Source organism: Dermacentor albipictus, chromosome 1 (assembly GCF_038994185.2).
Source record: "Dermacentor albipictus isolate Rhodes 1998 colony chromosome 1, USDA_Dalb.pri_finalv2, whole genome shotgun sequence".
Taxonomy (NCBI): Eukaryota; Metazoa; Arthropoda; class Arachnida; order Ixodida; family Ixodidae; genus Dermacentor; species Dermacentor albipictus.
Window position 1 is genome coordinate 28,173,337 of NC_091821.1, and position 17,415 is coordinate 28,190,751.

General features: G+C 40.6%; 1 protein-coding gene across 7 annotated transcripts in view; it reads left to right on the plus strand.

Annotated features, from left to right (window-relative positions):
* shi (dynamin-1 shibire) overlaps window positions 1-17,415 on the plus strand; it is a 110,556-nt gene that overhangs the window by 50,509 nt on the left and 42,632 nt on the right. For 4 of the 7 annotated variants that reach the window (XM_065437191.2, XM_070539770.1, XM_070539772.1 and 1 more), the window contains one exon: window positions 15,322-15,435. In XM_065437191.2, the coding sequence (XP_065293263.1) occupies window positions 15,322-15,435 (114 nt within the window). Of the gene's footprint in view, window positions 1-1,390; window positions 1,403-15,321; window positions 15,436-17,415 lie in introns of all 7 variants that reach the window. The other 3 variants (XM_070539769.1, XM_065437190.2, XM_070539771.1) reach the window with 1 other exon arrangement.

Below are 17,415 nucleotides of genomic sequence, written 5' to 3' on the forward strand. Positions count from 1 at the left end.
GCCTCACTAGGGAGAAGCTTGCACAGGGAAAATCTGTCTGCGGGGATACTCCAATGCTTGCAGTCAATGAACACACCACTCGCATGTTGAGCAGACGCATTTGTATTTTAAAAACCTTGATGATTTTTACCCGTTCGTGAGATGTTGTCCAAAGAGCCTTTAAAACATGATGCTAGCTGTGCATTAAAAAAAAAATAACCATAACAGTTTTCTTAGAAGTGATTTGGAAAATTTTTTACTGCTATTTCCTCTTGTACAGTGCTCACGGAATGAAACGTGACATGGAGCATTTAGTAAAACCCTGCATACTTGCAAAGTACGCGAGAGCACCATGTCATGTTGCAAGGAATTTGGTCACCAAAGGTGACGAGGACTCCGATGTAAGGGTACGCACCGACATTACGTCAATGTGACACGAACTACAGCCAGTGGAAACGAAAGTATGCGCATTACTTAGCCCTAAATTGACGCGTTTCATTCCGTGAGGACTGTACTTAAACCAAGCTGTGCAACCAGGCATGTTTGTGCAGCATAAAGAGAAGGTGATGAAAGACTAAAAAAATTAAATTTCAATACATACAGATACCTGCAATTCCGATTACTTGCAATCTGACAGGCCTGTAATCTGTTTGTTTTAGCTAATTGTAATGACCTTTTTCTGTCGCAGTTTTTTGTCATAGCATAGTTTATGTTGCTATTGTTCATTGACAGTATGAAGCTGTATTTTGTAACAATCATTTCTTATTATTTTTGCCCTTTGTCATTGACTCGGACACTGCCACACAGCCGTTATTGCTGGGATCGGCCACTTGACAAGGCACATGATAGGAATGGAAAAGGAAACGTTAGAAACTGGTTCCTGCTCCCAGTTATAGATTGAAAATCAACCCTGCAAGAGAATGTGTTTTCTGCGACAGTCAGAAGCATTATTTTCTAAACTAATATGCAATAGATTGAGCACATTGAATATATTCAGATGCACCTTAATTTGAACTGGCTTCATATTTGTCCTTTTTTGAATTTGTTTCCCTGCAATGAATCGAATTTTTGAATTTTTCTTGCTTGCAAACTATCATGCATGGCTCAATGAAAGTGTTTTACTAACATGTTGCATGACTTGCTTAATTATGCTTTTCATTCCATTTTCTTTGCTAGCATGTGCAACTAAAACTATTCTTATTCATTGAGATACGCACATAACGCTCTTGCACTTGACAAGCATTTGCCTAACGTCTGCATGAAAGCATTACTTTATCAGATTCTTTTTGCTTTGTGATGTTGTGAAAGAGTACACTAAAGAGCTTGTTATTTTGTCTTATTTTGCATATTTGGGTTTCCAAGTTGGCAAGAGTTATGTTTCCTCCCATTTTGTCCCTTTGGTGTTTCCTAGTCGGTTTTCGCCGTAAGTCACGGTCATTCTATTGTATCTCTTTACCTTCTTGCTTTGCAGTTTCTTGTATTTCTAGTTCTCTGCAGCTCAGTTTTGACAGATTCCCTGCAGCCACTTAAAAAGAATTTTGTGCTACTTAAAAAAAAAAAAGTGCATGCTGTAGACTTTAACTGCTTTAGGATGTTGAAGTTGCAATTTTTGTTTGCATGAAGAAACTGATCTGTCCTGGAATGGCTGAGCAAATTGTGTTTTAGGGCAGAGCTTGCTTAAGTCTAAAAGTGGCATGTACGGTTACGACTGGGGGCATAAGTCAAAGCATTGAGCTGCCTCTTGGTGTGGTGGTGATCGGTGTGCTGCAGAGGGCTGGGAGAGCTCCTTGGTGCATTGTTCAGAAGACAAAATAAGGGCTTGAAAGGCCAACTGCAATGAAATTTCACTGTGGGTCTAAATTAATTATTATAAATGAGCAGTATAAATTATTGAAACAATTTTGGCAAAGCTGCTTGGCTGGCACTTGCCAAATTTTCTTATTAACAATCTTCAAATAGTGCCTAAGCAGATGCATGCACCTGGTGCTTATTACATATGATGCAAGTCCCAGGAGATGGCATCTAATAGTTTGTGTGCTGTGGACACTGCCTTATCTCTGAGGTTATGCCGAGGAGCTACACTGCTTCTCTATGTTCTTGGTCCTGCGTCATTTCTGACGAGTGATAAGAGTGGCATTATTTTCAGTATCTGTATGAAAAATGTGTATTTTTGCAAGATTCTGTTGGGCATCCACTTGTATTTCAAAGGTTAAATTTTTTCATGGAAGGTGCTTTCTGTCCAAGTTATCTGGAGCTAGGCTTTTTATATGGTCTAAAATTTCATTGCAGAGTGCCTTTAATATCCCTGCTTATTACTGTGTTCCTAGGGAAGTGGCTTGGGAGCAACTTGTGTTGTGAATATCTGTTTGCATGTTGCAAGAGTGCTGGCGGCCGTGTGGCCTTTGGCCATTGGCCATTGATCGTTAGGCATCTTCGATCTCTTTAGTGGTTGACACATCTTGTTACTCAGTGACTCCTAGTGCTTACTTTAAATCCTTTAAAACACACACACGCATGCACATACATATACCGAAGCAGAAGCGAGGGAAGGGCGAGAAATTTTGTGAAACTGAAACTAGGGAAGCTGTGCGGCGCATTATGGCCTAAGATGCCGCTGTGCCAGAAAAACCCACTGCTACTTCTGCTAGGAAAACTGCAGGAAGCACACGTTTTAATTGCTTGAAAAAGTCTTTAAAATGTGCACTTCCCATTTTTGGGAACAGTAATTTCAGAAAGCACATGAGCTTTACTTCATACATATTGTCAATTTAGTTCTCTCACCATTTTCTTTTTCAACTTCCTCATTTTCCCAGTCTATAGGTGGCATACATAGCTTTTTTTCCCCTTCTTTTTAGGAATTACCAATTTGTAAATGTTGACAGAGCAATGAAAGCACCATTACATGACAAAATAGTTCAGCTGAAGCTTTCCTGCGAGGCCTGTATGTTTGTTCTTGTGTTCTACTGTAGTGAATTATGCTGTTACATTAGTGAAAGCACCAATCTCTCTTTCTCTCTCTCTCTCTCACACGCACGCACACACGCACGCACACAGGATTTTTTTAGCTGCACTGAATATTTAAAACTAAGTCAACGTAAATTGCAGTGACATTGTTGTGACCATTCAAATGTCTAGGTTGGCAGCTTCTAGATAAGTAGCAATTTATTTATTTATTTATTTTTTGTGCAGTTATGTGCATAATTAATAATGACATGTTCATTAACTATTATCTATTGATCTTGGGTGGCTAAAACAATCAGTTTAGAGCCAGTCCACAGCATTTGAATGAAGCAGTGGCATGTGTATGTATATGCATGCGTGTTTGAGAGAAGTACATTTATATTTGTACGCATACCAGTAACATTTTAGTCGGTTGTCTGCTTATGCAAATGTGACTTAACCCTTTAGGTGCCTGCTGAGGTTGTCAAGCTGGTTGGTTAGCTTGTAGAGCATCTTGCCAATTGTTCCCCCATCCAGGGTTTAAAAAATAAAGGTTATTATAACCTCAACTAATAAATGCAGAAACTTTTTTTCATGGTACCTTAAAATTCATTAAGTTTTTTTACTCTGTTGACATTGGCGTTTCCTTGTATCTACGTACATCTATAACTTTGAGCCGTTGGTCATCTATTGTTTGTGTGGTTCTAACGTTGCAAGTGTACACTGGCATTATTAATACTATAGTGGATCACAGTGAAGCGGCGTGAAAAATTCTATTTCATTCTTCTATTTCTATTTCTAAAATTCTATTTCATTTATTCTTGGGAGTTTGATACATCAACATTGGCAGCTGCAGTATGTATGGGAGTGTGTGGAACATTTTTTAGGAAGGGAACAAGCAGCTGCTTATATTTTTTGCGATGGTGTACACTTCCTGTTCCTGTTGTAGCATTTTAGAATAGCAGTGCTGTGGGCATTCTTGCTATTTAGCTTCATTTTCAAGAGTCCCTTGTCAGAAGTAGAAGTAATTCCTTTAGTGTGGCCCTGCAACACTTCTTGACTAAGCTATACCAGATGCAAGACAATGCGATTCTTAACACTTGAGCCAAATATTTCTTGGAATAAACTATACCATATGCTATACAATGCTGCTGTTAACACTTTTGAGCCAAATATCATCACTCGCTTGCATGCAGCAGGGAATTTACAATTTTGCTGTAAAGATAGCTCATGCTCTCTTGTGATTTCAAATCCTCTGTTCTTCAGCGGGTCCTAATGACACATTATGGACACTGCGACTATTGGCCAGGTATCTGAATACATAGTGAAAAGACCATTCCTTTGGTAAAAGTGAGAAAGTTGTCCACGATGCTCTCATTTATATCAGTTTGCTTCACAAGACTTATAAAAAGTTAGTTGACAAGAGCAACAAATTCAGTTTTGTACTTTCGATCTTTGGCAACTGTCATCTGCTCAAGTTAAGCTGTCCCTTTGTAGTGCAAAATCATGACATTGATAGTTTCATTGAACACCTCGTCTAAATTGCTCTAGTGAGCTATAGTGTACATTTGTGCTTGTTTTCTAAAGGATGCTCCAGTGTTGGTTATTTCAAGTGTCGTTCTAGGGCACGGATAATGCGCATACAGGATTACTCTTTGGCTCTGTTGTTCATGATGTCTTAGCATGATTACCGCATTACTCTTGTTCTTGGCTTGCACGGAAATAGGATGACAGTTCCAGCAAGTTGTGTGTCTTTAGTGCTTGTTGATGCATGCAGTCCACAATGTATAGCAAGCATGGAATTGCACATGCTCTTGTATTGTGCTTGTGTAAACAAACACAGTTATCCCTTTGTAGATGCATGACATATAATCCTGGATCAGCCATGAAACAGGACATCTCAGAGTTGCAGCATGTTCTACAAAAAGCTCCTTCCTTCACTTGGTGCACTATACAGGGTTTTTTTTAGACAATATATTTTTTTTATAAAAAAGGCATTAAGTGCAGTGAACGGGATGTTTTTGCAGACGAGTTCCTAGGCGAGGTGGACATGCTTTTCTGCTAATAATGGGAGCTTTTGACAACCAATTAACAAAAATTTATCTTTCTTATTAGTGCCTTAGGGACAGTGTTTAAATGGCAAAGTTGAAGGTCGTCACATTTTAATGCACCCTCATTTTTTAAACATATTGAAAGTAGCACCTAGTTCCAAGATATTTATCAGCGAATTTGAATAGTAAATCCAGGCAATATTGCAACTGAGCGCTGCGGGGACACCGAAAAGGTGGCCCCACTATCATATTAGACTGAAACGCCCCATGAAAAGAACGAGGAAGTTTGAAACCGGACGTCTTGGCCATTCGCAGCAGCTACTGATGTGTTGCACTTTGCCTGGCAAGCATGTGCGGCCTCGTCGGGGTCAGGATTCGCCGCTGCATGCTATCATTCAAACTTCACCCCACACTTCTTTACGGGGTGTTGCTCTCTGATGCACACAACAGGACACGCTCAGTCTTGATACTGCCTCAATTAAGCCTTGGAATTTCATGAGACTATCTCAAATTAGGTGTGATTTTCAAAATTTTTAAAAGATGGGTCTGCATGAAAATGTCACTGCCTCCAAATCCACCATTTAAACAACTGCCCCAAGGCACTAATGAGAAGTTAATTAATCACCTCTCGTTAATTCATCTTCCGATGCTCACATTATTAACAGCAAGGTATGTCCACCTCGCCTAGGGACTCGTCTGCAAAGACATCACTTTTGCTTCACTCATTACTTTTTCATAAAAAATAAGTATGGTCTAAAAGAAAGCACCCTGTATATTAGAGCTACTGTAAACTCGGGAAAATTGGTGCTCAATGCAGAAGTAGATGTGGGCAAAATACCTCTAGTAATGACTCAAATGTAAGGCTAGTGGGAATCTCATGGTTTGGTAAGGTTGTCAGTGTCAAAACTGTGACGTAGTGGTAGGGATTGTTCTTTGTGAAAAACAATAGAAAAGCACCATATTATAGTGGTGTAGTGAGCAGAGCACTGTGTGCAACACCACACACTGCTGTAGCCTTCAGCATGCATGGAATTGGAGGAGTTGAGGTGCAATCTCTTATTTCATTCAAACACTGCGCAACTAAATACTTAATGCAAGAGGAACATTGGAAATTGATGCCATTTAGCGCAAAATGCATTTAAAAACTTGTAAGTGTTGCTGGCCCCCTTCGATTGGATCGTGGAACATCTTAGAAAGATGTGAAATATATGTTTAAAGGGCATCACATTGCTGTCTTTTCTAGCTAAAAGGCTATGAATGCATAGTGTGTTAGTCAAGTCAGTAATCAAATGTTGCTTCTGCTATGCTTGTGCTGCCTTCCCGTCCTAATTTAGCTAGTGTTCAGCCTTGATCACACCCTTTGGTATTGGCACATCAGTATTGACCTTGTCAACAGATTCTGCCACATGATGATTGCTTTGTTTTGTAAAGCCTTGCTGCAGCTGTCGGTACATTTTGTCCAATTTTGAATAAAACACATGATTGGCAAAAATTAGGAATGTGGCATCTTGCCTACCACATTTAACAATAGCAATGTTTCATTCAACCACATGCAAACAGCATTGCTCAGTGAACAAAAACATTGCTGAGGATGTTTTGGCTTCTGCCAGAGGTAAATCTGGCAAATAGCCATTCGGTTTAGTGTACCTGCACAATAAGCGCAACAAAAGGTGGTGAGGATTTCAAAAATTGAAGGAGAAGGTCTGTTGATGCATGTATATGATTGCTCTTTGGCTCAGCTGTTTGTGATGTCATTCTCTTGCAACTGGGCAAACGTTTTGCCTTGATCAAAAAGTTTTTCAAGGTGATTTTAAAACATACTTCAAGAACTTTTACTGTTTATGCATAAATGGTGCTCAGGTTTCTTACACTTTTACAGGGGACCAATGTGGTTGTAGGGCCTTTAGTGAGGAATTTCATCTGGTTTTATGAAGTTCTTGAGTGTAAATTTGCACATTCAGTCATGCTCTGCATCACATTTGATTTTTCTCTCATGCATCCTCTTAAAAGTAAGGGGCAAAATGTGAAGGCATTGTCATTAAACCTTTCAGTTTTTTCATTTTTTCTTTAAGTTATGCACAACCAGCATTGGGGTGTTTTCTCTCGGATATTATAAAATGAAGGCAACAGTTTATTTTTGGTTTGACAAATGAGAAAATATGTTGCGAATAATGGCAAATGCATTCTTAGTATGTTCCTCGCATTCTTATTTTCATTTTCTGCCTCCTACCTAGTTTTGATCTGATGCTTTCGCATTAGCACTGTCCTGTCGGGGTAAAGAGATAACTTTCTGTAAATGTGCAACAGATGGCAGAAACACTCAACAGTAGTGGCCCTGCCTTATGACACGAACATTTGAACGGAGAATTGCCACGGTAGCGGGCATAGTTTGGGATTTCGGTGCGTGCTCTGCGCAGTGCAGCCATGCCTATGAAGCGGTGCATCCTGCAGTACACTGACAAAAATTCGGATTGAGAAAGCCCAAAAAGATAAGAAAATATGCTTCTATAAATATACAACAAATGGTGGAACTACCTCGGAGCTTGCCAACATTGTGTTGCTGCGCACATTTGACTGGAGAGAGTAGAGAATGTACGGGTACATCAGTGACATGGCGGGGCAGGAATGTGGAAGTATACCATACGTCAGTGACACTAAAAGGGTTAAACTTCTCTACGTTGAGTCTAGAAAACTACTAGTTGTATTAGCTGAGAATATAATATGGTAGACACTTGGTCGTAATGTCTTGGGCAGGTAAAATTTTAGAAGTGATGCTGCATAGACTTCCAAGGTCTGCTGGTATGTTGAGTCAAGTTTCTTGGTGCATGTAATCTGATCAGATGCATGCATTTTTGCTGTAGTCAAGATAAACTGCCTACATCATAACCTTTCTCTGAACATTACATAAGATAGAAAGTGGCAGAAGTTAGGGACATTGCAACACATTTCATTAATGCTGGGGATCACTTGAATAACCTTGCGAATAATGTCTTAATTGCAATTACTTTTTAAGCCTGTTGAAAAACAAATTGTAATCGGCCAAGTGTCATCTTTACAGTGCGGGTAGACTGCTTTGAAACTGTTCTTGTGTTTAAATAATTAGGCTTTGTAGTATCATTATATCTATGCCGCTGGTTATTTTGCCGGCAGCTTGCTCAAAAAGCCTGGTGATAAAAACCTTGAGGCCGAAGGGCTAGCAAAGGAAAATCACGTAATTACTTTGTAAGCTCTGCCTTCTGTGCAGTGTCGATATCAACTCTGCAAATTCAGGCTGGTCTATCAACTTTTCCCCTTGGCACTGAATCCTCTCAACTCTACAGTGTTCCTAACCTTAGATTGGAAAACAATGGCATAATGCAAAATAAGTACTCTGTCCTTTGTTTACATGTCATAAATTGACGCAGTGAGCTAATTGATGAAAGGCTTTCAATTAACCAAGCTTGAAACAAAATGCACCCTCTGGAGATTTTTTTGATGCAGTATAGGGACAACCAAGAAATGTCAAAGAATTCTGGTGGTCGGGAGAGAAGTGTATGTAATAAGAACTGAATTTTTTTTCAGTTCTTTTTTTTAAGTTTTGCTCGCTTCATATTGAAAAGGTGTTTCAGTGCTTCATGAATGTACACCCTTGCAACTTTTTAATTGTGCGCAAGTGTCAACTGCACAGAACGTCAGTGCCTTAAAACGTCTAAAACAGTATGCCCTGTTGTACAAAGCACTCCAGTGCAAGTATTGTCTGCTGCGCTGTCGCATCAGGAAGACGCATGCCCTGCCAGGGTTATCTTCTGTGCAGCCTTGGTTGTGAAAATCTGGTGCAAGAACAGGTCTAGATTAAGATGTTTCATCTGCAATGCCCCCCCCCCCCCCCCTTTTTTTTTCATACAACTGGAAGCCACGCATATGCCAGGGAGTAAAGATTTAAAAAAAGGTAATTTATGAGAACGTGCGAGGTATTGTCATAAAGAAAGAAGCAGAAATGATGATTGCAAATAAGTGTAGCTTTGTGGCCTGGCTATTTATGGCAGTGCACGATGGGGCTTTGCGGATATCAAAGGCAGGGCTGCGTGCAATCCTTAAGCAAACAGTGTATCTGATGGCGTTTGAACTGTAAATTTGCTTTGCCGCATACTGTCGCCCATCTTGCTGTATTAAGGTGCTGACATGCCGTGCGGTTCACACTAGCACAATTTTATTTAAAGATGTAAGGGTGTAAACACAAAAAGCAAGGTGTTTGCTATTGGACTATGAGTATTTAGCATTGCCACAGTCATGTAAGCAATACTTTGTAAAACAACATAAACAGTTGCCTAACCCCTTCTTTTTGCTTCAATCATGTTCAGGATTCTCAAAAAAGGCCCATGCTTTAAAATGTCATATAACTTTCAAAGATTCAAGCCAATTTTATCTCTTTCAAGTGTGAACTATGCAAATAACGCTGGTTATTGATATAGCAAAATATATTTGAAATGTTGCTTTTGCTGTGACATTTTGCTTGCATTTTCGTAACATGCCATATGTACTGCCAGTAAGCTCTTATGTCTAATCTGCATTAGTCAGAGGCCCTATGGGTGGTGTTCTGTACTGTTCAGGTATGGCTGTCCTTTTAGAGGCAAGATTCTGGTATTGGTGTCAGTCTTCTATGCACTGCCTATCTTTCCAAGAAATTTATGTTTAACCGAGTTCCACACACTCTCAGGCACACTGTAAACTGGTATATCGGCAGAGTAATACTGCCATGGCTTTAAAGCTGTGTTGAAATGCTTCCACATAGCTTGCAGGCCTTTTTCCACATTTTTTATTTTCAGAGTTAAGGCCTGTTGCAAAATTGAAATGCACACTTTTTAGTTCTTTTTTTTTCTAACCAGTGTATAGATCCCAAGTCCTATTGTAACTGCAGAACAAATGTGTAACTGGTACAAAGTGCTGCTTTCCAAAACTGTTGTAACTTGTGCAAGTGTCAGCTGAATCACATTGTTGTGACATCCTACTGCCGGGAGCCCATGTCAAAAGCGACAGTGGTGCATTCTTGCTGTGATTGCAGGGATCCCTTTAGATTGTGTGATACAGCGCGAATTAGGGACATGAGACTCAAGAAAAAAATGAGGACAAGCGCATTTCTTATGTCCCTTGTCCCTGCTTCGTGCTGTACCACACAATCTAAAAATAGAAAACCAACTAGCCAAAACCATCACCATTCTAAATCCCTTTAGAGCTCAGTACACGTGCTGCTTATCACCGTAAATGGCAATTGGTGCTACCACGATGCTTGTCTTGATCGCACGCCTTCACAGAATGGGCTTTCTATTGAAACTCGATGTGAAAATACCAGATTTCTTGCAATTTTTGTAAAATGAGCATTTTTCAGCTGTATGATTTGCTATCATCGGTTTTCAAATACAATGGGTAGCAGTTTAAGTGCCATGAAATAGCACTTCAGTGGTATTGTTTCAAAAAGAAACTATTCAAGTGGTTTTGTACATACAAATTAACTTTTTGAACCTGTTTAAATATTCGAATTTGAGTTGGAAGGCCTATTAGTATATGCTTAAGTTCACAAACGCTGACCCTATCATGGTACAAAGAAGTTGACGTGGTGTTCGAGTCATGCATATCAGGCCCAGTGAAAACATAAGAGTAATGAAAATTGAAGGTCTCTCTGACTTGGCTACTCTGTCTGAATCGCTTGAAAATTCCATGCGTGGTGCCACATGAGTTTACGTGCAAGTGTGGTGCTGCACCTTTGCCTCTTGCAACCCATGTAAATTGAGGAGACAATTGCAGCGATGAATGAGTTGCAGGGTGTGCTCAGGGTGGTTAAGCCACCCAGACCACGCTAAGGGACTTTCTAATTTTTTCGTTTTGCTTGAAAAAGTTGCTTCAACAAAAAAATATTTAAATTACCACATTACAAACCTTTATAACCACAAACCACATTATAACCATTCATCCACCGAACTTGTAACTCTCCTCCTTATGCCTACAACGAGAGGGAATTGGAAAGTGCTTGCCCCTATCTTTTATTAGCCAAAATAAGGTACGTACAGGTAATTACAAATATACATACTATTCTGTGTACCTTACACTAATTTTCTGCATAGTCCCCAAACCGGTTCAGACATTTGTCCCATCGCAGCACTAAACTTGAGGTGAATAAAGAGAAAATCAAACATCCACCCGTTCGTAGCAATTGCTACAAAGGAAACCCATACGGGTTCCTCGAAAGAAAAGCCTCATAGTTGAAGAAAGCAATTGTAGCAATTGCTACGAACGGGTGGATGTCTGATTTTCTCTTTCTTCATTAATTCTCTCCACCTTGCGGGTTTCCGCAGAACTACTACGTCACACTTGCCTTTGCTTCGTGTTGTCGACAAATTCAACTTCGCCCTACCATCTGCTAGCTGCCTGGTTAGCTCAGATGGCAGAGCCGTTTCCCCCTAAAGGCGGTGGCCCCGGTTTCGAGTCCCGGACCAGGACGAATTTTTCTTCAACTATGAGGTTTTTCTTTCGAGGAACCCATATGGGTTTCCTTTGTAGCAATTGCTACGAGCAGGTGGATGTCTGATTTTCTCTTTAATCATTACTTCTCTCCACCTTGCGGGTTTTCGCAGAACTACTACGTCACACTTGCCTTTGCTTCGTGTTGTCGACAAATTGAACTTCGCCCTACCATCTGCTAGCTGCCTGGTTAGCTCAGATGGCAGAGCCGTTTCCCCCTAAAGGCGGTGGTCCTGGGTTCGAGTCCCGGACCAGGACGAATTTTTCTTCAACCATGAGGCTTTTCTTTCGAGGAACCCGTATGGGTTTCCTTTGTAGCAATTGCTATGAACAATGTGGATGTCTGATTTTCTCTTTATTCGTTACTTCTCTCCACCTTGCGGGTTTCCGCAGAACTACTACGTCATAAACTTGAGATGCTCCTGTACCATGTTGCTGTCAGTCAGCGACACACACTGCCTCCCCGAATGCTCATCGTCATTGTCAGTCTGCATGGCCTTTTGCGAACTTGCAATGCCATCGGCTCACACTTCTCAAAGTGAGACGCCTTTCCCTGTGGATTTTGATAGGCATTCGTCCCTTTCTCCCTAGAAAACAAATCACACTTCATTGCTCGTATGCCATGGACATGTGAAGCACAACCACCATCTTCAACTGACAGCAGCGCTGTGCAGCGGAGCTAGCAGTAGATAAGGCCGGGCTGGTCCAAGAAAAGTCCACTGATTGGAATCAATATGTTGACTTCTCATTTACAGCCTTAATTTGGCTAAAAAAAATATATGTGCAAAGACTTTCTGATTTGGCCTAGTGGATTGATTGTTACCAAATGGCATTTTCATCTGCGCACCACTGATAAGCTAGCGCTGCATTATGTCATTTGTTACCAAGAGCTTGTATGTTGTCTTCACTTCCAAAGTAGCAGGTACAAAATAACCATGAGAAAGTGCTGAACTGGCTCCTGCACAACTCCAAATCATTGAGTGAGGTGCACAAGGCATGTGCTGCACTAATAATTGGAGGATGAAAGTGCTGTGCTTCCTGAAAAAGTACAGAAAGGGCAGCCAAATCGAAGACATCTGATATGCAGACCTTGTACACAGCATTATCAGCAGTGTGACCTGAGAAGGCAAGGAAACGCTATTGCTATCGACATGACTGCAGTTGTGGGCAAACAATATAACTTTAAGTTCAAAGTGTGGGACGGCACGTTTCTGCTATTTCTGAAAAATAAACACCGTGCAAATTTGTCAAGCGGGCAACTTAGGGCGTGTAGAAGCAGAGGTGCATTAATTAAAGCACACCACAGGGTCTAGATGACCCTACAGAAACAGTTGCATGTCAAATCGGCACTTCTGAGCCCACTGCGGTAGCTTTGCAGCTATGGCATTGCTCGCGGTCGTGGGTTTGATCCTGACCGTGGCAGCTGTATTTTGATGGGGATGAAATAAAAAACGCTTGTGCAGTTAGATTTAAGGACATGTTAGGGAACACCACGGTGTCAAAATTAATCTAGAGTCTGCCATTGTGGCATGCCTCATAATCCGATTGTGGTTTTGGAACGTACAGCGCCATAATTCAATTAAAGTTTAATATTTCTGCCCTGATGTGATGTGCCATGTGAGGCAGTGACAATGTTCAACTTTCTCAGAGGTTATGAAGTATAGGGCAAAACGTCTCAAGCTAAACACCTCTCCCTGTGTAGCAGTGGTGCACACAAGGTATCGTTTAACATCAACTCGCCACTCTTGTGTTGTACTAAAAGTTGAATCATCACAATTGAAATATCACGGGTAATTATCGTCAGGCAAAACAAACAGCACAAAAAGCTTCGCTTGCATAGATTCCCACAGTGCATGGGATCTGCATATTTTTTGGTGATGTTTGTTATCCAGTTTGTTCCACACAAGAAACAATTCTGAATCATCAACAGCCTGAACCCATTTGCTATTATTGAGGATACCTTAGTAGAAGGCTCTGGAGTTCTTTGAAATATCTTAGATATACATTTTTGCATTGTGCCTCTATAGGAGTGAGGCCACTGTGCTTTGGACTTGTTTTGCAATGTTGTGTTCAGGAGCTAAATGTCATAACCACTGCGTGACCACACTGACTGTTCTATGACTACTTAAAATGATTTCCACTAGAATAAATTTTAGCGAGACTGCATTTGTTATTCAAGATATGTGGTTAGAATTGTCTTCTTCTTGGCTTTAGTTGTGATTTCTTTATGCCTTCTCTGGTCATTGTGGCTGTGCAGTGTACCTTAGGAAAGGGCAACCATAGAGCACTGTGTATGAATATTACTTGGAACTGCTGCTTTTCCGCATTGGTGTAGCAATTTAATAGCATAGACCATCAATAATGTGCTCCCCACAAGACGAGAGAAAAAACTTAGCACAATGTGTCGAATTTTGTATGGTGATGTGCTCTGCAAAGTTCACCTCTTCTGCTTGCAGCCCCCAAAATAGATGAGTGTGATAGAGATAAGCAAAGCAGCGCCTTTTGCCAGGTTATGTGGGATAAGCAGCCTGTCATTTTTAACAGGCAGGTCAGGAACGCCTCCAAGCACAGCATCACATGTATGTGCTAGTGCTTGTCTTCACAGCAGGCACTTAGGTATTGACAGCACAGTTTTGAATTTCTGCTTACACTTGTACACCTTGCAAAATTTTTGGTTTTACCAGCACCTCTAGGCTTATTCTTAAAAACAGTGCTGCTGCTGTACCTGGTTGCAGCTGAAGTTCGGAAACTGCTCCTTTTATACTTGCAATCCTGTGCCTTAGTAGCTGCTGAGTGTATTGAAATAAAACATTGACTGACTGGGCAAAAAAAAAAAAAATTATATAAAGTGGTGTTGCGTTAATTTGAGCACACTTAATTGGAACTTCTGGTTTATTCGAACTGACACTGTAGTCCTGTCAACGTGGTGTGTATTTCAGTGTGCAACAATGCTCCGTAATTCAAATGCATAAGCGTTTGTGAAGGCAAATTTGAACATACTGCGCTGCTGATTGTGGTCTCAACAGCACTCGCAACTCGCGAGGCGGTGCATCCAACCCAGCAATGTGGCTGTGCACAGGCTGCTGCTCTCATTTTATGTTGCAAGTACTGTATTTTGGCACATATAAGCCACACCAAAAATTTTTAAAGTTTAACAGTAAGCTCGGGTTGCAGGTTATATGCAAATTTTGCCTTGAGGTGTGGCTTCACAGCAGTGAAAATTTTGGCCAAAAGTGTGGCTTCACGGCAGATGAGCCACGCTGCTGTGAAGTTGCACGTTCGATGTTGTGAGCTCAGTGCACATGCCCTGCCTAACGCAGCGCTGTGCATGAGTCCTCCATTCAATGAGCTTGCTTTAATTTGTTGAAGGCCTTTTAATTGTAATACGTTTTTGAAACTCTTTGAGTAGAAATTATCGAAATTTGACTGTAGTAGCAGTCTTGGGCACTCTAACTGTTGAGGTAGTGTTTAACTTTGTCACCGTTGCTCAGGATAATTTGTGTGCTTTTTGTATTTAACAGACACAACTAAGTTCTTAAGGATTCATTTTTTGTAGTCAACTTCTTTTTTTCTAAAGTAGGAACTATATATTCCACACGAGTGAGTACACCTTTGTAAATTAGATTCACTAGATTGCTACACAGATTACTGATTTTGTAGGGCTTAATTTTGTTTAAACAAATTTCTCTGTGTGTCTGGGTTCTCTTAGCCCAATGTAAAAAGAGCAATTGGACGGGTTGTTCTTAGCATGTTGCTTAGGGTCTAACATTGTTTTGAAACCTATATTGCTGATATGTGGTTAAGTTAAAGTAGACAATAAGGTTTTCTTCAGTAATTCGTCATGCCTTTGTTTCAGGTGATTCGCAAGGGGTGGATGTGCATCCATAACTTGGGCATCATGAAGGGTGGCTCTAGAGACTACTGGTTTGTGCTCACATCAGAGTCCATCTCATGGTACAAGGACGAAGAGGCAAGCAGATCTGTCTGTTCTTTATAATTGAAGCTTAATTTACCTCAAGTACGTTAAGCACATGCTGAAATTCTCGGCTTGTTTAGGTCAGACTTTATTGTCACATTTTAGAGTTTCCATCAAATTCAACATTCATAGCACACATTTCTAAGTACATCACTTGTACAGGTATGTCAGCTACTGGTGTTTCTACTTTTTCAGCAGTTTTAGCCCTTTGGTTTGGAGAATTGCTCATGGTTATTTATCCATTGTAAAGCAAACCCACTATAGATATGGAACTGTTGTCATGAAGACAACCAAGCAAATAAGTTGTTGTGCTTTTTCATTTTATTAGGACTTTGGAAGAAGCTATGCTCCATGTTGATGCCAGGCATCAACATGGAGCATAGCTAACGTGCTTAGATTTAGGTGCACGTTAAAGAACCCCAGGTGGTCAAAAATTCCGGAGTCCTCCACTACGGCGTGCCTCATAATCAGAAAGTGGTTTTGGCACGTAAAACCCCAAATATTATTATTATTACTTCTAGTCAGCTTACTCTTGATGTTTGGATTTAAAATGTGGACCTATTGATGAAAGGAAATGTGCAGTGTTCACTGAAGCACATGTTGAAACACTGACTGCACTGCCAGCTGAAAAAGAATAGGAGGAGGTGGGAGTACATTTTTTAAGCACAATGAGATTGAAGTTTGTTGCTTAGTCACTGTTCAGGATGTAGCTGCCTGCCTTATATAGCCATGACTATATATAATGTAAATCTAGAACCTTCTGCATAGACTGAATTTCTGATATTGTCACATACTATTGACGGGGAAGAACACAGTACCAAAACTGTGAATGACGAAACTAAGTATTTGTTAGACGAACCTGTGCTCACAAAAACAGGCTGCACTCAAAGCACAGTGATAGTGGCAAACACAGTTGGCGATGGTCGAAATCTGATCTGCGGGTCAAGTGCTTCGTCTTTTATACATCACTCATCGAAGATTTGAGTGTAATGGATGGTGCCTGTGTGGTTTCCAGAAACAGCTACGCAATTCGTGTTGCACATACAATCCGATTATACAAGCTTGGGCGAGGACATGCACAATAGATGGAATCAACGATAACATTTACATAAGTTCCAAATCATGCATGCGCATCTTACGCTGAGCAATAACATTTAACAATTGTTAGTTGGTGAAAAGCAATCGCCAGAGAAAGGTAAACAAGTACAGATGTGAATATTGGAATTGCCATACCTCTCGGAAAAGTTTTTCTTCAGAAGTATAATTCCAAGCCCCAGTACTATTAAGGCAGAAATATTTTTTTGAGACACTGGGTTGCCACTAACCAACTGGTTAGTTCGTTAATGCAGAGTGTTTAATATCAGTGTCTAACCAACTGCCTAATGCAACAGACATCTTAATAAGATGTGGTTTTTATGGTGCTTGTAGTGGTTTATTTTGGTGTAAACTTATATTATGCCAATGGGCCCTTTCCATAAAAATCCTTTGTTTGTGGGTTTTTGAGCTTTGTTGAAACTTTGGCATTTTATTATGTAGAATACACTCAACTCTCTTGTGCCATATTTACTTGCATAATGAACACACTCGCATAATGAATGCACCCCCAACTTTAGTCGTCAAAATTTAGATTTTTTTCTCCAGCGTAATAAATGCACCCCCAGCTTTGATCCCCTGCAGTCCCGCAAATGGCTGTGCTGTAGCTCTCCCACTTGACTCGATCCGGCTGATGTCATGGAAACAGGAGCAGCAGCCGTGTGCCGCCTCCTTGCCTTAGCGCTCTTCTTCTCTTTTTTCTCTTCTTTAATTATGCCAACCCCCTTCAGTCGCTTCTTCCAACATCCCTCCCCCCTTCTCCGCCGCCCTGCCACGCGCATTGTTTTTAGTTTGCTTTCCTTTTTACCTCTGCGCGGCATGTACTTGTTTTTGAAGTATTTGTGCACCATAGCACGATTCACGATCAGTGCGAGTGTAAAG